Genomic DNA, 23,666 nt, shown 5'->3' with positions numbered 1-23,666 from the left:
TTAATCTGTTTTACATTATCTCTATAAATAAAATACAATGATGATGATATATAACAAGTAATTTACATAAAATTATACAATGAAATCTAAAACCCATTAAAGGTATCAAGAAGTATGTATAGGGAAATTCCAAAGAAAGAGCAAAGAATTAACATATTCACAAATAAACTTTTAGGAAAACTGAAGCAATGATATAAATGTAAGTGTGGATATTGATTGGACCCTCATATGTTATTATTGTAAAGTAAATTAGAGTTTTTACATACGCTTTATTAAAATTTAAAGGTTGGAGAGTAATTGAATACAGAGGCAAAACTGTAGTATTTAAAAATTGCTTACTGCCAGCACCATCAGTAGTCTGTCCTACCCACCCTTAAGTCACAAATCCTAGGACACACTGCCTGGCACTTACTAGAACACAGTGATACTTGCATTTATGGAAGCTAATATGATATGCAAATCTGTACATAAAATATTATACTCTCAGAGGTTGATTCCACTATTATTAAGGTAAAGAAAGCATGTAGATAACAGGATAATTATACAATCCCGAGGTTTATATGAGCCAAACACACTGGCTATGAGCAGGGACTCAGCATCTATCTTCACATTTTCTACATCCTCTTTCTCTAATATCTTCAACTTACTATTTTGATGTCTCTATGAATATTATGTCTAAATATTCTTCAACAAAAGAACAAGTCTGAGAACCAATAAGTTGACTGCAAGCACACACTAAAAAAGCATTATAGATGGGGAATCATGTTGATTCCTTATTTTGGGTAAATAAGTTTTTGAACAAAGAAAAAAAGAAAACATCTATAAAACAGAGGGGTTTGGAGGGAGAGAGCAAGGGAAGGAGGAGGAGGAAGAGACACAGAGAGAGACTCATTCAATATTTAAACATTTATTTTTAGAAAACATTTTTCAAAGAAATAAGTATAAATAAATTATTGTGTTTCAAAATAAAATTTAGTGGGTCTGAAGAAATAGATCAGTAATTAAACCCTTGCTGCTCAAGTCCAGAATTCTGATCCCCAGAAAACATGTAAATGTAGAGTGGTCATGGCAGATTGCCTGTAATTCCTCCCTGAGGAAGATGACAACAGGACTTCCCCAGAGCAAGTTGGCTAAGAAAGATAAGACATATGTGCAATTCTGGGCAGTGGTGGAGCACGCCTCTAATCCCAGCACTGGAGAGGCAGAGCCAGGTGGATCTCTGTGAGTTTGAGGCCAGCCTAGTCTACCAAGCAAGATCCATGACAGGCACCAATGCTACACAGAGAAACCCTGTCTCCAGTTCAGTGTAATTGGATTTATGTTGAGGTCTTTGATCCATTTGGATTTGAGTTTTGTGTATGGCGACAGATATGGATCTAATTGCAATCTTCTGCATGTTGACATCCAGTTATGCCAGCACCATTTGTTGAAGATGCTTTCTTTTTTCCATGGTACAGTGCAAACTTGTACAGCCACTCTGGAAATCAGTATGGCAATTTCTCAGAAAATTGGGAATAAGTCTTCCTCAAGAGCCAGTTATACCACTCTTGGGCATATACCCAAGGAATGTTCAATCTTACCATGAAGACATATGCTCAACTATGTTCATATCAGCATTATTTGTAATAGCAAGAACCTGGAAACAACCTAGGTGCCCCTCAACTGAAGAATGGATAAAGAAAATATGGCACATACACACAATGGAGTACTACTCAGCATTAAAAAACAATGATACCATGAAATTTGCAGGTAAATGGATGGAACTAGAAAATATCTTGAGTGAGGTAACCAAGACTCAGAAGGACAAACATAGTATGTACTCACCCATAAGTGGATACTAAATGCGAGGGAAGGGATGGCCAGACTGCAACCCACAACTCCAGAGAGGATAGCTAACAGGGAAAGACCCTAAGAGGGACACACACACAGATGACCCTGTGAAGGGGAAGTGGATGAGTTCTACATGAGCAGACTGGGGGGTGGTGGCAGTGGCAGAGGGCAAGGAGTGGGGAATAAGAACATAGGGAAATGGGAGGGTCAATCTGGAACAGGGACAGGTTGGGAAAGCAGTGAGGGAGATAACATGGTTGATGAGGACATCATGGGAATAGGAAGAGACAGGGTGCCAGGGAAGCTCTCAGGAGTCCACAAGATTGACCCCACCTTGGTCTGCTGGCAGTGGTACAGAATGTGCCTGGACCAGTCTACTCTGGTGACCAGCCTAGCAAATAACCTAGCTGTCATCATAGAGCCTTTGTCCAGTGACTGATGGAGGCAGATGCAGAGATGCATGGCCAGGCACCAGGCTGAGCTCTGGACATCAATTTTATGAAAGAGATTGATGAGAGATACTGCAGGCAAGGGACGTCGAGATCATGATGGGAGGACTTGCAGAGATGACTGGCTACACTAGTGGAAGCCCATGAACTATGGACGGGTGGCTGTGGAGCCCCCATTGGACTGGACTAGGCCCTCTGGATATGGAAGACGGTTGTTTGGCTCAAACTGTTTGGGAGGCACCCAGGCAGGGGCATTGTGATCTGTCCTAGGTCTATGGGCAGGCTTCTGGAATCTGGTGCCTGTGGTGTGACACCTTGCACAGCCTTGCTGCAGTAGGAAGGGGCTTGGACCTGCCTAGGCTCAGTGTGCTGGGCTCTGCTGACTCCCTATGGGAGACCTTGATTTTGGGAATGTGGGGATATGGGGTGGCTTGGGAAAAGAGGGAGGAGGGGGATCTGTGGATAGTATATGGAGTGAGTAGAAAATTTCTCAATAAAGAAAAATGAAAAAAAAATAAAGAGAAAAAAAAAAGAGAAACCTTGTCTCTAAAGAAAAAAAGTTCTGGGTTTGTCTTGATGAAAAATATGAGTCTTGACCTCAGACTCTGGCTTCCACATAGCCTGCATACATCTGCATGATTGTCTACACACATTTAAGAACTTGCACTTGCAAATACTTGCACACAACACACACACACACACACACACACACACACACACACACACAATATGAAAAATAGTAAACATGAGATATATTTATTATATAATAAATAATGCAGTGATAGAACAGAAAACAATGATTTAGTTGATAGACAATACAAAATGGTGTTTCATGAGATAATAGAAGTGAAAAACTGAATAACTTATTTTAATTCTGAATTGGTGATGTATATTCTAGTGCTTGTGACACACACTTCAGAGTCATTAAGCAATGAGGGATCAATTTAAAATAAATAAGTATGATGAATACAAAAACCCTAGCAGAGATACAGGGAAGTTAATGAACATACGACATAGGTAGTATTCTTAAATATGGAACCCAAACTAATAAGATATTGTAAATACCTATTTAACATGAGTAAATTAAACAATCTCAATTTTAGGTAGTAGATATGAAAATGTACTAAGTACATTTTAAATTAGGCTGAACTTTGTTGTTCAAATAAGCAACCAAAAATGTAAAACCCAACCCAATTGGAGCAGAAAAAGTAAATATTGTATATATTTATGAAATGAGGGATAACTTATTATAATCTGAATTTGAGGGGTCATAGACAATAAAAACATTAAAATGCACATCTAAAACAATAATTTTTAGCTTCACTTTGACAGTGAGAGTTTGTTATTAGTAAAGCTATTTGTGGATGTAATTAATTAAGCATGATTTCAGGAGTTAGTTTAATAAGAATTTTTTGCATATAAAGTGGGTTTGGCAAAGGAGAACTAGTAGGGGGCAGACAGTGCAATGGAAAACACACCGAGATAGTTTCCTTACATCATCTGTGTGTGTTCAGTCTTGGACTTAGGCGATTAGAGAAAGGTAAGTAATACAGCCTTTTATCATTATGTCAGATATGTAATTCATAAACAAGAGAGGTCATAAAACCCAAAGAAATAGTCAATAAGGTAGCACTAACTAGAGAAAAGAATCAATACTGACTCCAAAGTTCCTGCAATGGTTCAGTTATTACCATAAGGGTAATTGCTTTCCCCATAGCAAGCTTCACAGAAGCATTTAATACAATTACTTGCTTTTTCCCCTTTTTTTGTATACCTAGAGTGTGTGTGAATTGCTAGACCTACAACAATGTTTTGATTGTTTAACATTTTGTGTAAAATTGTGTCACACAATATATAATTTGTACAGTGGAAAAATGTGGATTTTCCCCAGGTTATTGTAGATTTTTTCTAGTTTTCTATCACAAATAAGAGACTATGGAAATGCATTCTACAGTTTTAACCATATTTTTAAAATCTACATTCTTGTACTTGGCTTGGTTAGTTTTTCATTTTCCATCCTGCTTCCTCTCCATCTGGCTGATAACTCTGCCTTTCTTCTTCCCAGAGCTCTCTCTCACCAGAAGTCCCTGCTATATCTCCTGCCTAGTTATTGGCTGTTTAGCTTTTTAGTAGACCAAGCACAGTGGCACATCTTCATACAGTGTAAAGGAGTATTCTATAGCATTTCCCCCTTTTTGTCTAAATAAGAAAAGAAAGGTTTTAACTCTAACACAGTGAAACTATATACAGTAAGAACAATTATCAGTTAGAATTGCATTCATGATGTCTAGTCCATTTGTATTTGGCAAACTTAAACCATTATCCTATCTTAGGCTAACATTTTATAATTGAAATGTTTTTTTGTCATAACTTATATTACCAAGCTAAAAAATACCTTTTTAGGGGTTGGGGATTTAGCTCAGTGGTAGAGCACTTGCCTAGCAAGCGCAAGGCCCTGGATTCAATCCTCAGCTACACACACATACACACATACAAAATACCTTTTTAGACCTTAAAACATCTTTTTAGATAAACAATTTACACTTTTATATCTCTCAACCTTAAACATTTTTTTACTGTGTGTGTGTGTGTGTGTGTGTGTGTGTGTGTGTGTTTAGTTAGGTAACAAAGAAAACTGTAACTATAACTATCAGGTCTTCAATTCCATCAGAGGCCTGAGAAGGATAAATGAATATTACCTGAGTGAATAGCAACTTCCAAAACTATGAAATGATAGCGACATCTGGTTGCCTGGACAGTCACCTCAGGGTTCTTCTGCAACACTGGGGCATCCAACTTCAGCCTAAGGGCCTAGATTATCTGATGGACCTTTTGTAAATCAGGAAATTTGAAGGACTCTCCTACCTTATCTTGGTAAGGTTAGGCAGTCACTTTCTTTTGTGTCCTGCTTCTCCAGTTTGGATAGCATACTGTCAGCAGTCGAGGCAAGGACAGCCCCTTGCCCAAAGAGCTAGCTTTTGTCACAAAGAGAGCAAACTTCATATGGAGGATCTTTAATGTCCATCATCCTTTTCTGAAGTAGATTGATGCTGCCAAGAGCAGATGTGTCTCACTGTCATGAAAATCCTTATGTTATCAAAACATTTTAAATGTCATGTTTTGTAGGTCTTTGAAATGTTTGAAGACCACCTATCTATTTAAAATATATCTCTGTTTGACTTTGAAAACATACCTAACGTGACTATAAGTTTGGTAGTTATAGGTGATTAACTACTAACCTGTATTTTTTTGTTATCCTAAATAACTTTCAAGGACTAAAACTTTACATTATGTTTTTAAATGAGCTGTATAGGTACAATGCCTTAAATAAGAACAGAAATACAGACACAGACACAGACACAGACACACACACACACACACACACACACACACACACACACATAGTATAACAAAAATAACCTTAAATTTGTATCAATATACAATAATTCACACCAATGTAAAATATTCGAGACTAGTGGTTGTTCAAAAGTAGACTCAATAATTCACTCTTTTATTTCATCATTTCTATATTATATCCTCTTTTTTTTCTCTTTAGAAAGGCATCCTTGAAGCTAATCTCCTTTGTTTAGCTTTCTCTCTGACTCTTACCAATAACAACTTGTAATCAGTCCCCCTAAACAATCACAAACATCCATAATCCACCAAATGAACAAAAACCACCCACCCCACCTCTTGGAAATGTGGGTGTTGTGTCTCTGGATTGTTTCCTGTTTTCTGGGGTACTGGTATCTTTTATGGTGGTGCCCTGAGAAAATTGGGACAATGGTCAAGGCCTGGGGGAGCTAGGTGTATCATTTGTTGTCCAGTCTCTGTGTATTCGAAAAGTACAAGGCTTATCTGGAGTTCTGGCTGGAATAGTCTGTGGGACTGGACCATCTCAGCAAGCATTCTTGAAGCTGTTCTGGATGCAGAATTCTGAGGAAACTGCAAGAGATCACCTGGGCCACCCATTTTCATTGGCCTTTGGTTCCCTTGTTCTGAAAACACATAAAGTTTCAAAGGTAACATACATATCTGTATTAACACAAGTATGGAATGTGCAGTGTGCACACGTCAGTTAAAGATGATGTTTTTGTTTTATATTTGAGCAAGTAAAATATATGTCACCTGTCACCTATTTTGTAGGTTTTTTTTTTTTAATTTATGTTTGTAGCCAGGATTTTCAGGGATTCTCTTCTGAGCAAACCTGATCTCTATTAAGCTTGAAGAAATCCACAACTTTTCATTTTCTGTGGAAACAAAAGCATGACATCTTCCCCAATGCAACATATTTTTGACTTCCATTTTTAAGTGAAGACATTTAAAAAATATATAGGTTGGTTTAATTTAGGAGTTTCCATAATCTAACGTCTCTCAGCAGCTATTTGCTCATCAGCAATCAAAAAATTTAAAGTCAACAAGAAACCATGTAGGATCCAGACTCTGTGTGTTTTGCATCTTTAAATGGCTTATCTTTTCATATTATTTTATTTTCTCTTTGAAGATTTTATCTTATTATTTATAAGCTATTTTTATGACTGCCTATACCCATTTTCTTTTCTTTTTTAAGCCTATGCACATTTTAAAAACACATTGTAAGCCGTTTAGAGGTTTTTCCCACCTGGGTCTGTCTTTACGAGCATCTGCGGTAGTCTAATTGCTACAGACAAACTTTTTTTTTTATTTAAAAGTTTTATTCCCCCATTTTACATTCCAACCATAGTTCTCCCTCTTTACTGTCTTTCTGCTCACCCCCATAGGGACTCAACGAAGTCTAACATATCAAGTTGAGGCAGGACCAAGACCCTACCCCCTGTATCAATGCTGAGCAAGGTATCCTTTCATAGAGAACAAGCTCCAAAAAGACAATTCATGCACTAGGGATAAATTCTGGACCCACTGCCAGGGGCCCCACTGACTGCTCAAGTCACACAACTGTTGCCCATATTCAGAGGGCCTAGTTCAGTCCCATGCAGGTTCCCTAGCTGTCAATCTAGAGTTATTGAGCTCCAACTACCTCAGGTCAACTGTCTTTGTGGGTTTCCCCATCAAGATATTGACCCTGTTGCTCAAATAATCTCCCCTCCCTCTTTTCGACCAGACTCCAGGAGCTCCATCCAGTGCTTGGCTGTGGATCTCTCCATCTACTTCTATCAGTTACTGGATGAAGGTTCTGTTTTGACAGTTAGGGTAGTTGTCGATCTGATTACAGGGGAAGGCCAGTTCAGGCACCCTCTCCACTATTACTTGGAGTCTTAGCTGGGTTCATCCTTGTGGGTTCCTGGGAATTTTCCTAGCACCAGGCTTCTCCCTAACTCTATAATGGCTCCCTCTATCAAGATATCTCTTTCCTTGCTCTCCCTCTCTGCCCTCTTCCAACTCAACCATCCCCTGCCCTCATATTTTCTTGCCAACTTCTCTTACCTCGTCCTGCTTCCCCCTTCCCACTATGCTCCCAATTTTCTCAGGAGATCTTACCAATTTCATGGCTCAACTTAGCACACAGGCGGCTGGCTCCAGCCTACAGACAGTGGCTGGGAGAGGCACCTCTGTATGTGGAGCACAAGCCCTCCTGAGAGGCTGCAGGACTAGAAAGCCAAATCTGGCTCCTTGTCTAGAACTTTTCTTAGCTTTCTTGGGACTATGTTTGGATATTTGAGCCCCATATTGGATGCCATTTGTAGGCAGATTTTTCTTTGGGCTAGCTCACAAAATATGACATGGAGACTGATCATTAATTATGAAAGTGTGGATTATGCTTTTCCTAACTAGTTCTTATTACTTAAATTAACCCATATTTTTAAATCTACATTATTTTATGTGGCTCAGTTATCTTTGCTCTTTATTGCCCATCCTGTTTCCTCTCCACCTGGCTGGCATCTCTGCCCTTTTTCTCAGAGCTCTGTCTGTCCAGAAGACCCTGCTATACCTCCTGCCTAGCTGTTGGCAGTTTAGTTTTTTTTTTATTTATTTATTAAATCAATCACAATGACACATCTTCACACAATGCAAAGGAATATTCCATAGCATTCATGTACTCAGAATGTTGACTTCTGCATCTAAGATTCAAATGACAAATTCATTGGCCACTGAAATTCTGCAATATTGTCATATGTCTATGAACTAAAATCACAAGATGCAAGGTGCTTGTGCTGCTTGGTGTCTTTACTAATGCTTAAAGGTGTAGATTGCAGTTTTGATCAGGTGATTTATATACAGTAAGGAAATTCTTTGCTCTTATTTGGTATTTTCATGACATCAGATACCATTTGATTCTATGTATATATTCTAATTGGCTAATAATTTTTTTGCAATTAAAGATTATTCCCCATTGTTTACTTGGTTATCTGCACTAGTTTCTTAAAACACATGTTTTAAGTATAATTATTTCATGTGTTGTACATATGGTAAATGTAGTCAGCTTTTCAGAAATATAATTGATGTGTACATCAGTGTACAAATACCTTTATTTTGATGGAACCAATATCATATAACTCTTAAGCAAAATTTTGCATTTCCATACATAACCAAAAATTTCCTTATGTGTGTTTATTAGTATGTTCTATCTTGCTAAAATGGCTTTTTTTTCTCCACCCATTGGGAATTAGGGAAAGAAAGTGAAACTAAGTCTGTATGTATTCTAACTTTGTGTAGGAATAGTTCATGCATCCAAGAGTTCCAGTGTCCAAGAAACAAACACTATACATATCTTGGTGACATCTGTTAATCCTTGACTCAAGATAATCAGATTTTACCTGGCTTTCATCATTTATGCATGGTGACTTGGGTCCTGTACAGCAGCAGACTAGAGCTCTGTAGGCCTTGGTCCTGTATTGGTACTCTGTTGTTTTGGTGGACTCTGGACTTGAGTGTCATCTATGATTACATTATTGCTTTCAATGATACCGCCCACTCTGTTTCTATCCCAAACACAAACATTACAATACTGGGAAATCATTGTCTTTTTTTTCCCTAGGAAATGAAGTGGCTGTCAAGTCATTGCATATCTCAAACTGATTCTTTATGGTAAGCATAGCGCCTATGGTCCATGAGAAGAGGCCAGTTACTATGGACAAGAAATCTGTTTATATCTCACAATTAGGCCTAGGCTTCTTGTGATGGAGCTACCTTGTGAGATACTCTCTCAGGTCCATCCATATGGAATAACACACTTGCTTTGGGACAACCCTAGTCTTAGAGCACCCTCTAAAGGTAAAACAACTGCATATTAATAGCAGACTCACTAAAAAGATAGCACTGTCACATAAGCTGGGGGAAAATAACAAACTGTTTCACTGTTTAAAATTCTTGGAAGGATGCAATACTAAAAAAGTCAAAATATGAAAACTTGGATTAGCATCAATAAACATACAGCATGATATGCCAAGTTCCAAGAACTCTCAGCTAACTAAGATCTTGCTTAACTAATGAATAAGGTGGCATTGTCATTTTTCCTCCATATACTTTGGCATGTCTTTCATTGCTCTCCCTTTTCAGCTCATGTTTATGATGTCTTGCTATCTAATAACCAATGGACATCCTGAAAACACACATGTATACAGACTGAGAAGGTTATAGTTAGGAATATATGTACATACATACATACATACATACATACATACATACATACATACATATACATATAACAAAAATTAATATCAAAGAGGCCATGAATTAGAAAGAGAACAAGAAGGTGTATATGGGAGTGTTTGGGTGAAAGAACATGAAGGGAAAAATTGTGAAATAAGAACAGATGAAATTACAGAATATGATCCTATAGAAACTCAATTCATACAGAAATTTAAACAGATTGTTTTAAAGAAGCTAAACATATTTCAAGAAAACCCAGAACAAAATATAATACTTCCTCAGAAAGATGAGAGATAGAGGTAATTTACAAAACTGAACCCATATTCTTGAGCTGGAAACCATACTAAATGAAATTAGAATTATGAAGGGAAGCATCATCAAAAACTATAAATGTGCTAGACATATGAAAGAATTAGTGACATCAGATATGGTCAATTTGAAATTCTAGAGCAGCAAAATAAAAGAATGAAAAAAATTGGGACAATATTAATAGGATAAGTATTTAAGTTACTGGAATTTAAGAAGGACCAGAGAATATCAAAGCAGCAGAAAGTGTATTTAAATAGGTAACAACAGAAAATTCTGTATTCCCAGAATCAGACACAGACACCCATGTCTGTTAGTCAAAACCAAGTACATCAAGTCTACCTAAAGATATAATTTTACCAATTTGTCCAAGGTTAGAGATAAAGGACTTAATCTCAAGGCAGCAAGATAAAATGAATGAATAACACACAAGGGTCTCTCAGTTGGTCTGTGACTACTAAAAAGAAACCTTACAGGTCAAATAAACATGCACTGAAGAAAATAACAAAATGATAACATCCAACCAAACAGCCAATCAGGATTAAAAAGTGAATTTAGCTGACAAAGTTGAGTGAACTTAGTACCATCAGATCTTGAACACCATGGCCCAGGGATTTCTTAAACACCTGTTTGAGGAGGTACAAGTGGTAAAACAGTAAATGCCAAAATTCACCCCACACAGGAGCTATGGAGGAAAGTTTAGAATGCTCAAGAGAACATGGTAAGCAAACCATTCACATAAGGAGTGCGTAGAGAAAAAGCAAAATAATTTCAAACAAAGATCATTAATATGAGATTGAAAGTACAGAAAGATGCAAAGTTATAGATAAAAAATTCAAGATATGTGGAAGAATTGAAGACCACTCAATGTTTTACTGGTATTTTTATTTCCTTTGAGTGTCTTTTTGTATCTCTAAATCAATGTTTAAATTTCTCTCATTTCAGAATATCTTCTTATCATCCAAAGGTACTTTAATTTTCAGCCTTCATGGTTACTACAAAGCATAAATCCATAAAATATGAACAAAAATAATATAAACGAAGGCAAAGCACACTACTAGAACGAAACTCTGGACCAGCAATAAAGATTGTATGAGAGTAAGGAGTGAGAACTCGATTGTAACAAAACTAGAAGGTAAGTATGAACACTGTTTAGGAAACCTCTTATATCAGTGACATAGTATTTGTAAACAAATTAAAATTCATATTTAAAAGATAGAGCAATGGAGCCGGGTGGTGGTGGCGCATGCCTTTAATCACAGAACTCGGGAGACAGAGCCAGGCGGATCTCCATGAGTTCAAGGCCAGCCTGGGCTACAGAGCGAGATCCAGGACAGTTAGTGTCCTATTGTACCTCTGTAAGTAAACACCACTGTATTCTTCCACCTGGTAAGACATTCAAGGTTGAACCTATGGGCCACGATTACCAGACAATTTGGCAGAGATAGGATAAATAATTATTATTTCTTTCATTGTAGTATATTCCTGAATGAGTTCTTCATTCAACAAATGTTGTTCTATATTGCTAGACTAAAAATACTTAATCTATTTTCCTTGGTAGAAATCAATGAAATATTGAGAAAAGTACAATTTTGGAGAATCAGATTTCAGGTATGAAATTGGGTTTATTGCCTACTAAATGAGTTTCAAGAAGACATCCCAAAGAATGAGTCATTTTATACCTGTTACTATATAAAACTGAAATTTAGATGCCTATAGTTCTTAACTATAGACTCTGTACTTTTCCATAGCCTAGACCATACTTGAAGCTTTTAATCTCATATTCTGAATCCAAACCCATATCTTATTACATGCTGTATTACATCAGATTTTCCAGACACAGAGATTACAAATATTTAAAAATCTCTAGAGAGTTCATTATCCATTACACTCAAATTGTGACATCCTGCTGTGATCTTGTTGATAGGAGCACAGAAAGGAATTGCAAAGAACCACAAATTGAAATGTTGGCACTGACAAGGTTACAACCTCTTTCCTGCATGTATCCTGATTCCTCTCTAAGGACTACAGGAAGCCTTATTAATTCATCCTGCTTGCCTTCAGAGTCAGATCGTTCACTCGTGGTGAGAATAACTCTTCTACAAAGTGCGTGAGATCAGGGGAAATGTAAAAGAAAGGATAAAAGAAAACACAGAAGGGCTGTTGAGAGGCAAAAGGGAGAAGGACAGACATCAGAAGACTGGAGAGAAGAGAAGGACCAAGAGAGCTCAGCAAGTAAAAAGTTCTCAGTTCATTTAATTACCTATTTTTTTAGTGATGTTCTCTCTCTCTCTCTCTCTCTCTCTCTCTCTCTCTCTCTCTCTCTCTCTTTCTGTCTCTCTCTCTGTCTGTCTCTGTCTGTCTCTCTGTCTCTGTCTCTCTGTCTCTCTGTCTGTCTGTCTGTCTGTCTGTCTCTGTCTGTCTGTCTGTCTCTCTCTCTCTCTCTGTCTCTCTCTCTCTCTGTCCTGTCTCTCTCTCTCTCTCTCTCTCTCTCTCTCTCTCTCTCTCTCTCTCTCTCGTATTCTTGTACCATCCAACTTAAACTAGAAAAATTTCACAAACAGGCTAGACTTCCACTTCAGGTGGCATCTGTCCACGCACTTGTCTACGTGAAGCAAATGGTTATTTCAGATATAACAGAGGAGGAATATCAGAATTAGGTTGAAATTCCAACAATCTTAAAACTTCTACTCCAACCCAAATGCCAGTAACTTTTCAATATGTTTTTACATCTCAGAGTCTTAAACCTACTTTGCAAGTTTCCTAGACTTTCAAATTTATAAAGTAACCCTATAAACTCCAACCTCCATTTTTTAGGAAAATGCTGGAAACCATGCCATGCATATGTGGATGAGTTTGAAATTGTATGATAAGAAGCACTAGAAGTTAGACAGTCAAAATAAAGCAAAGCTATTGTATGAAGGGTTGTAAGATAACATCAGTAACCATCACTAGTAAATGTTGTATAAAGGTGGGAACTTCAGAATGCTCTTGTGGAAGCATAAAATTAGCTTGATGAATTTCCTATGATTTTATTTGCACCCTACATGGGGAAGCTTTTCTTTTCAGAACTCACACTGGATTGACTATAAAGCACATCACGTAGTCCACAGTATCAGAGGAGCTTCACTTTACAGAAAAATATTAAAAATACTAAAAGGTGATTCCTATCTTGGATCCTATGATTGGGTCGTCACTGTGTGACAAAGATATGAAATTGACATATCCCATTTCTTTGTTTCTTGTGTGTGGTGATTTTTTAAATTAAATTAAGTTTTTTATTAAGGAGTTTTTAAATTCATTTTACATACTGATCGTATTTTTTAATTGTTCATTTTAGATTACTAAGCAAAGTGATGAGTTTCTTATCTACAAGGTGATTCCTTTCTTTCCCCAGTTATTTCCTAGTTGTCATATTATTGTATTCTACTACCCTCTTGGTTTCCCACTTTTCTTAAGAACTCTTTTTTCCCTTCTCCAGATAAGTGGGACCTTTAATGGGCTTGCCTTTGTGAAGCTGAAGGGAAAGTCTTGAGGGCAGTAAAGGAGCTATCCTACTCTAACATTAACTAACAATGAAATTGAGATGATGAAGTAGAATGTAGAATGAATTGAGGAGTGAGTGTACATAACTACTGAAGGTTTTTTTTTTTGTTGTTGTTGTTGCTCTTATTCACTGTTCTTCCCTGACACAGATCTTGGTCTTATCAATGCCTCACTCATTAAAGAATAACTGTGAAATTGGATTGTGCTTTAACCGTCAGCCCAATGGCAACCTCAAACTCCAGCAGCATTGTGTCCTCCACATTCTACCTCACAGGCATCCCTGGCTATGAGGAATTTCACCACTGGATTTCCATCCCATTCTGCTTCCTTTACCTTGTTGGAATAACAGGCAACTGCATGATCCTGCACATTGTACGGACAGACCCCAGACTCCATGAGCCTATGTATTACTTCCTGGCTATGCTTTCACTCACTGACATGGCCATGTCCCTGCCCACAATGATTTCACTTTTTAGAGTATTGTGGTCCATTTCAAGAGAGATCCAATTCAATATCTGTGTGGTCCAAATGTTTCTGATTCATACCTTTTCCTTCACTGAATCATCTGTGCTCCTGGCCATGGCCCTTGATCGGTATGTGGCCATCTGCCACCCCCTGCGATATGCTACTATTCTCACCCCAAAACTTATTGCCAAGATTGGAATTGCAGCCCTGCTCAGGAGTTCTATCTTGATAATTCCACTTATGGCCCGTCTGGCATTCTTTCCCTTCTGCCGCTCCCATGTTCTTTCTCATTCCTATTGTCTGCACCAAGACATGATCCGCCTTGCCTGTGCTGACATCAAATTCAATGTCATATATGGGCTAGTCCTCATTACTTTGCTGTGGGGCATGGACTCCCTGGGCATTTTTGTATCTTATGTTTTTATCCTTCTCTCAGTGTTAAAAATTGCATCCCAAGAGGGTAGGCTGAAGGCACTCAACACATGTGCATCCCATATCTGTGCTGTGCTCATTCTATATGTGCCCATGATAGGATTATCTATTGTCCATCGTTTTGCCAAACATTCCTCTCCCCTCATTCACATCTTCATGGCTCATATTTACTTATTGGTTCCACCAGTGCTTAACCCCATCATATATAGTGTGAAGACCAAGCAGATACGCCAAGGAATCCTCCATCTGATTTGTTCTCCCAAAATCAGTTCTATCACAATGTAGGCATGTCACCAAGACAAAAAAGGTATCAGTACTTGCAATGTGAATCCAGGTAAACTGTCCAGAGTAGTCAACAAAAGACTAAATAAAAAGCAGAAACAAGTCAACAAAACACCACAAAGAGGCTGTGGCAGAGCATGCTGATATCCACTGTGTCTAGAAAGCCTTTCTTCACATTTGTTTCATAAATCTTCTTCAGTTATGGATATGTTGAAGAGTAGTGTATTGGTAATCATTTTTATTTATTCTCTCCCACCTCCATCACAAACTTTGTTCAGGATGATTTATCTATGAATATGACTTCATATTACTTTTGATATTATATAACATGAATCATGAAGTTTTAAGATATCTTAATCTTCTATGATTATTATGTGTAATTGTGTTTAAAGTTGGTGAATTGTTATTTAGAAATGAGAATGTACCATAGCTTAGAGTAGACCAATATTAATGTTCCTTATCATCAATTTCAAATATTTATATACATCTCTCTTCCCTATCCAAGGAGGGAATATAAAGGGGCAGCCTCTAATTTTTGTAACTTAATCTTTGGGTTTTCTTTTTCTTTTTGTGATGCCTGAGACCAAGTCTAGGCCCTGGTGCATGCAAACAAACTCTTCTACCAGTGAACTATCCCTCAGCCTAATAATTTCAATATAAAAATGAAAGCAAAGATTAATTTCTTGACAATTTTCTAATTGTTATGTGATCATGTGAAACTAATGTTATAATCCATTGAATTAGATGTCCTAATAATAATGTATATAATAATATTAGTTTAATTAATATTGAAATAATAACTACTAACGAAAATATTTTAAAAAATGGTGGTAACTGAAGTGTAAGAGCTTGGAAGTAGGGTTAGCAGGAAACAGATAACCTAGGTCTTCTGATATTCATCTAGACCTCTGTTCAATGTAGAAAGCCATTATGCATTACAGTTTTGAATTTAGTCTGTGGTCATGCATAGAATAAGATAATAATACTTTTAAGATTAATTGGGCTTTCTTAGATCATGTGCTACACTAGCAACAACAGGAAAGCAATCAAGCAAACAATCAGATAGAAAGATAAGTTAAAACTGCAGAATGTCTGTGTCCCCTATACTGATAGGTCTCAAAAACAGATGATGTGTTTTCACATACATTTTCCTAACTGTTAATAGAAGTTGTGGTAATTGAACTGTGCTTGTTATGAGAACTTAAAGTTGCTGTATGTAAAACGAATAAGAAAAAAATTAGACTTTGAAAAAAGAATAACTCATTTGTATGTTCATTTTAATATATATGGTAGTCAGGAGACTATATTTAAAAAAATAAAATTTATTTTAATAATTTAAAATTAAAATCTTCAAGTTGTAAGCATCTGATGTCATCCTGAAAAAGCCATAAACTATGGTTTGTACTTTAATTTTGGTTTGATCATATTTGTTTATCCTATTTATTCTTTTTTCCCCTCATTTGTTCAATTTACTTATTCTTATCTTTTGCCTGTTTATTACTCCATACTACAACACATTCATCTTGACAAAAGGAATATAAAATAAAGCAAGAGATATGATTATAAAATGTCATGATTCACTTTGTAATATGATACATCTTTCAAGTCAAATTGACTTCATGAAGATTTTTTCATAAATATATTTATTTATTAAAATTATTTCCATTTTATATACCAACCCCAGTTCCACCTCCCTCCCACTCTACCCCCATCCACTCTTCAGAGTGGGTAAGGCCTCCCATGGTAGTCAACACAGTCTGGCATACCAAGTTGAAGGAGAACCTAGCCTGTCCTCATTGTATCAAGGCTGAGCAAGGTATCCCACCACAAGGAATGGGCTCCAAAAAGCCAGTTCATGCACCTGTGATAAGTCCTGGTCCTGCTGCCAGGGACCCCACAAACAGATCAAGCCACACAACTGCCACCCACATTCAGCAGGCCTAGTTCGGTTCCATGCAGGTTCCCGAGCTGTCAGTCCAGAGTCAGTGAGCTCCAACTAGCACCAACCAGCTGTTTCTGTGGGTTTCCCCATCATGATCTTGACCCCCTCTAGACCTCCTCCCTCCTTCAATAAATGGCATTTGGCATTAAAAAAAAGAAGATATTTTTAAAGATTTATTTTTGTTTGATGTGTATGAATGTGTTTGCCTGCATGCATGCATACACACAACATGAATGACTTGTGCCCACCAAAGCCAGAAGATGGTATAGGATCCCCTGGAACTGGATTTACAGATAGATAGTTTTAGCCACCATCAGTGTTCTGAGAATCAAACTTGGGTCCTCTGTAAGAACGGTAAGTACTCTTAACTGCTGAGCCATCTCTCCAGCTCCTTTAAGAATCACATTTACAAAGAATATGAACATCACACATTCATCAATAATATTTTATTGTCACTGTATAAATGATAACTTCAAAAGCGAATTTATTTTAAAAATATGTATATTGAGCACATTGAATACAGAGAAACTGTGCATATGGAAATTACTTCACAGTAGGATGGTACAACATCATCAAAGTAATGATAAATGGAAATCTTAATACTCGGAGTTTCATGATTTTGGTTGTTAGGGACCAAGATGTCAGGAACCAAACATGAACCATGGAAAGTACTAGCAAGGCCAGAGAACAAGTCATAAACCCACTGCCTCTTCCCAGAGCAGTAACACTTGTTTACTAACCAGAGGCTCCCAAAGATAAGAACATTCCACAGTCAGGTGCCATGACAACCGAACATAAAGAGCATTCAATGGTCAGGTAGCCTAGCAACAGAATAAACAGCCCCTGACCAGTGACCTTAGCCGACATCTCGCAGTTGCACGATCTGCCTCACACATCTTGAACCCCTTCCATGTTCTGCATGCACCTTTTCCCCTTCTGTCCTTCCTGCCCCTTCCCCTCCTATGCTATATAAGCTTTGTGGAGTAAAATAAAATTGACAGCTTGATCAGAATCTTGTCTTGCTGTCTGGCTCTTGTGCCCTCTGTCCCTTTCATTTGTTCCCACAGATGGGTCGCCCCTGTTGAAACCCCGCTGGCTGGGGCAGTTGGTGGAATTATTTCCTTTGTTCTACATTACAACTTCATGATTCTGATCCTGTATAGGGTTTGGAATACCCTGTTAGTTTTAGGATATATGTCTCTTCTAAACTTATCTATTAATATTTATATAATGTTCTGTATGTTAAGTCTTTAAATTGTATTCTACTTCAACTGAGCAGTATGGAATTGTTCCTAAGGAGTATGCATTGTGAAATAAAAGCACATGAACTCAATTTCCACATCAGTGCTGGGAAATGTACAAGGCTAATTGTTCGCTTCCATGTCCTAATGTTTGCACATAACTGCACTGTTTTCTTTACATGTGTATAGACAGAATCTCTGTGTTTTCCAAAGCCCAGTAACATAACTATCCATCAGTATAACTAATTGCAGAGCTAACATAACTACCAACTTTTCCACTGAGGACTTTATCCTCCGAAGCTCTAGCTTTTGTATTTTCCAACCATTTCTAAGTAAATGGTTTTGTGTTGACACTGTAGTGTGAAACAATTCTCTGAAAACTTTCATGAAGTAATGCTTATTTTAGTTGCTATGTACAGCAATATATATGATAGGCAAGTTGAAAGACATGTGAGAAAGAAATATTTGTAGATATAAAATTACAATTATGTGCTTGAAGAGTAGGTATTATTATTATCTTCATCATACTTAAGAAACTAATTTAATCAAGTTGTTAAATAACTCTGTGTGGTAGAGCTCCCATATCTATAATTAGCATTATTAGAATCATTAAAAATAAGGAGACTTTTAAGACTAACTAAGAGCTGGTGTTTGAAAAATGCTACTTACAATATCAGCAAACACTGCCTGTGTTTGACTCTGTCCCAGGCCTCCCTTTCTTTGCTCATAGTCCATGTCAGTGAATGAGCAGCTCAGAAAGACAAACACAGAGAGGCCGACACACTCAGCCATGTGCACTCCATACATAATATTTCTGAGATCATTTGAAAACCTCGAATAATCATCAACATCTTCATTTCAAGCCCAAACTGCAGGTTTTTTTTTAATTGATGTTTATATCTTCCCCTTGCAAGAACTTTCTATTCCACTTAACTCAGCCTTATCATCTCTGTCCTTCATTAGTTACTTAGGTAACATAAGAATGAAAACAAACTGTAAATAGAATTTTATTGTTTAATGTTTCCAAAAACTATTCTTCTGTATCAACATTAGAGATATGAAGTTGATTTAGTCAATGTTCATTTCCAATTTGCAACTGCAAATATGTAATCATATAAGAATTAAAATGAGTGGAAATTAAAAATTAAAAATACAAAATTTTATTTATGTATTTCCCAACCCAAGTTCTGCTTAAAAATTCATATCTCAATAATATCACATGAGACACCAAAACAAGTGAAAGAGATACAAAAGACATGTGTGAAAAAAGTCTGTAATACCATAAAATAGTTTACTAAGTCCAGTTTAAACTTAAAAATGGCATTTGTATCTTCATATAGCATAGTTTTAAGTGCATTCATCTTTTAGTATAAGTTCTTTTTCTTTATTATGTGTATGAGGGTTCTGCCTGCATGTATGTCAGCATACTGCATTCATGCCTGGGGCCCAAAAAAGCCTGAAAAGGAGGCTGTATCTCTGTAACTGGAGTTACTGGTGGTTGTGAGCCTCCATGTGGGTGCCATGAACTGAACTAAGGTTCATTGTAAGAGCAGCAAGTGTTCTTGGTTACTGAGCATCTCTCTAGACCTTAAAAGAAGCAGCCAAAGCCCAAGAGGTAACTCAGTCCTCTTCCTGGGAGAAGTGGAACAAAAGTGTAAATACAATCTTGGGGAATGATGTTCACTAATAACCTATAAGCTCTGTGGAATTCACAGCCTTATTATGGCAGTGCAGAGGGACATTGTGCTATTATATATTTCCCTCTGTTCCAGTTCTGGTTCCCTTTGATCTTCTATCTCTAAGGGACCATCAGCTCTCCAAATCTGAGGGGTCTCCTGGGAAGTGGACTACTATATTACAAAGCAACCATAGCCACCAACCTGACTTAAAGTCCACACTGAATGATAAAACAATTATTTTTTTCATATCATCTGCATCATAGACATTGAAGTAGTATTCAAGGTGAAGAAAAAGCAAGATAGGAAAGGAAGAACTGTACATAGTTTAATAATTTAGCTTATTAGGTTAGTGGAGTATACTTAATATCATATTGTTCATAGAAGGGCCTTGTTAGTTTGCTACAAGACTATTTCAGCTAAGTAACTTAGGATAGAAATGACTCAGAAAGAACATATTCCAAGAAGACAGTTGGAGTAAATGGTGCTTGGACAATAACCGTGAATGAATGGGCCACTTATAAAGAAGAAGAACCTTTAGATACAAGGTAAAATATCCACGAATTATTATTGGGCTGTAGAGGGTGCAGAGATTTTCCTTGAGAATTTATTGTGACTGTGTTGGATTTCTGTAAATCATTTCAGTGTGCAAATCTCAGAAATGAGACTGACAACAGACAGAAATCAAAAGGTAAGAAACTCCAGGAAAAATAAAGTTAGCAGCAGCTGAGGAAATACTGGCATCAAGTAAACCCAGAGAGAAGGATCATTCTGAGTAGACGGTGCTGCCACTGAAGAAAATGTACTGTGATGACACAGATGTGACATTTACTGAATTCAGTTAGGGTTATCCTTATGTGTGTTGTTACAATACATTAAGATAAAACATATATTAGACTAGCCAGGCAGTGGTGGTGTACGCCATTAATCCCAGCACTCGGGAGGCAGAGGCAGGCGGATCACTGTGAGTTCGAGGCCAGCCTGGGCTACAGATTGAGTTTCAGGAAAGGTGCAAAGCTACACAGAGAAACCCTGTCTCGAAAACCCAAAAAACCCACATATATTAGACTCAAAAGGGGTGTTGTCTTTTATATTTATATATTATATATAATTTTATATTTGCATATTATACTAAAACATGCTTTTATCTTTTAATAGAGTCTTCTCTTAAAGAAAGAGTTCCAGGTAAGGAATTTGATCCAATGATTGAGAAACAAACAAATCTGGGAACTGGGAACTTGGCTTGAAAGTAGTTCTTGTGTTTGTATTCTATGAAAGAGAGCAAGAAAGGGTGTGGATTTGGGTGGGTGGGTAAGTGAGAAGGATCTGGGAGAAGTTGGGGGAGGAGAAACTGTAATCAGAATATATTATATGAAAAAAATCTATTTTCAATAAACAATGATTATAGAAAAAAGGAACTAGTTGAATAACTGTGTGAACAGAGATGATCTAGAGGTTAGGGCAGTCTGTGCAAACCTGGTGCCGATGTTAAGAACGACCCTCCACAGTAAACGAGCATCTCTAAATTCCACTGGAAGTAGCCCTAGGTAACAGAGATGACTATCTTAGGAGGAGAAGGGATGGTACAGGCAGATCATCTGCAGTGTGTAAAGAAACTTATCCTATCCTAGCAGAAATCACGTTTAAAAAATAGATTGCATGCATTGTGCTCATGTCGGAAACATTATCAGAGACATTTTCCTTATTGTAACGATGGATTTGCTGAGGATATGTTTGTTTATTTATACTTTAGCAAAGTTTACTTGCTAAATTTTATGGCTATATTTCTAGGTGAGCTCATTTCCTTCTTACAATTACAAAGCACTGTGGTTCTGCTTATCATGTTCTGCCACTTTCCATTAGCCCCAAGCATGTTTGATTCTCCCAGAGGCAAGGAGGAGAGTTAACTATGGCTTAACAACTCTCCAAGAGGACTGTCATGTGAAGGCTGACACATAGAAATTGTTTAGTAAACACAGTGTAACATATTGTAATTTGAGAGCTCAAGATTTATATCTTGCTTTAAGTTCTTATCTTTATGTATTGCTCCAAGCTTCATCAGCTGTGTGGCAATTCTAAAAACTAAAAGTTTTCCCTATGATGAAAAAGTATTTTCTAAGATTTTTGATGTTTTTGATAAGTCCCTGAAAAAAATTTAATTCCTCATAAAAATACCTCAGGAAATAATTTACATTGGTCTTGAGCAGTGGATGATTAAGCACAGAATGCAGAGACCATGTCATTTTTTTCCTCATGAAGCTATTATTTGGACATTCAGACATGAGTAATTCCCATTGGGAATTTTTGAAAAGATGTGATATGGAGACTTTTAGTTCATATTCCATCATTTGAGTAGTAGGTGGAAATTAGATTCTGAGAATCACAGACGGCTATGTTAGAAACTTCAGTCAGGAGAAAAGACCTAAACAGGTAGTCTTGTTGCTGAAAGCAAGCAACACTCCAAATTGCTGAGTCTTTGATTCCCAGGAATCAAAAGAGGAATGCCAGAGCTAGAAGAAGGCTGTGGCTCAGCAAGGAAACTAGATGATGATGATGATTATTATTATTATTATTATTGTTGTTGTTGTCTACTAAAGTTGTCAATAATTCAAGAACATCTTACTGCACAAAAATGATTGTTTCATTTTATATTTTTATGGTAACTTGTCCATCAGGAGATCGTCATATGGAGTTAATATTGTTAAGTAAAAATGTTTGTAGGTCATTGTCAAAAATTTTGATCTGTCTATGTTCTAAGCTGTGACTGAAAATCACCATTGTGTCGCTTATGATAAACTCCCAAGTCACCAAAATTAAGGCAAAACTAGGTGGATAACAGACCTTCAATAAATCAGTGCTGCTTAGATGGCTCAGTGGGGAAAGGTGCCTAATCCTTAAACCAGGTGACCTGTGTTCAATATCCAGGGCATACACCAAGAGAAAAGACTACTGAAAGTCGTCTTCTAATCTCCACATGTGTGTTGTGGCACATGTTTGTATACTACAGAGAATAAAATAAATGTATTAAATGCTTTTTAAGAAGAACTAAGTAACAAAATAACAGTCAAAATTTCCAAATAAGACTCTTGCAATTGGCATTCGTCATTATAAAAAGGCAGCCTGTGGTGACCTAATGCCAATTAGTATCTAATTTCTTTATTGATTTGTCTTTCTGCCTTCATCTTAAAAGGAAAACAGCTTTGAAATAACCAATATAATTTTTGTTCTGTCTCTTTCTTCATTTTCTCACCCCAAACCAGCATTCTCTGCTCTTGGAATGTTCTTTCTATTTATACGAGGAATCATCGCCCAGCTCTGAAGTGGAGAATGAAGTATGTTTAAATCTGTCTAGTGTTCACTTTTGACAACCCGAAAGACATGTAAATTCACCTTGGGTGCATTGTGAAGCACTTACTTTCTGTGACTGGATTTGCTTTATTCTTATTACATCTTCTTTTGAATTCCAGCAATCCAGCTAGGCTTCCTAAGGATAACAGTATTCTATGATAAGTGATTTCTTGAAATGTCTGCAGATGGTTGGTGTTTGTATATATTTATGTTTATGCTTGTGGTTGTTCTATTAACTGCCCATGTAACAGCAAATAAAATATCTGTAATAGGATTTAATTACGTGTTAAAAATCAGAAAAAATATCCCTAAGTAAATGTAATATTTTCCTTTGCAAATGTAGATCCTGTGCCTCTAAATGCAGATCCAGTGCCACTAAAGGTTGGAATTTTTTTTCCTGAGGATTAACAAAGGTGTGGAAAACAGTCATATCTTCAAGGTGGGTTTTTTACACTGACTCTAAATTATCCAATAAAGACATTTAAAATTCACCTAACAATCCCATTTTCTGCCTATTGGGTTACTGTATTATTAAATGTGCAGCATCCATAGGTTAACC

At 37.0% G+C, this 23,666-nt stretch overlaps 1 protein-coding gene across 1 annotated transcript; it reads left to right on the top strand.

Moving 5' to 3' along the window:
- Nucleotides 1-13,943: 13,943 nt before the first annotated feature.
- LOC118589596 (olfactory receptor 51G2-like) lies at nt 13,944-14,903 on the top strand. Its single transcript, XM_036197066.1, has one exon. The coding sequence runs from the start codon at nt 13,944-13,946 to the stop codon at nt 14,901-14,903; it is 960 nt and encodes a 319-aa protein (XP_036052959.1).
- The last annotated feature ends 8,763 nt before the right edge of the window (nt 14,904-23,666 follow it).

The sequence above is a fragment of the Onychomys torridus genome, chromosome 1, assembly GCF_903995425.1.
Source record: "Onychomys torridus chromosome 1, mOncTor1.1, whole genome shotgun sequence".
In the NCBI taxonomy this organism is placed as follows: domain Eukaryota; kingdom Metazoa; phylum Chordata; class Mammalia; order Rodentia; family Cricetidae; genus Onychomys; species Onychomys torridus.
This window is presented reverse-complemented; position numbering and strand designations above follow the sequence as displayed.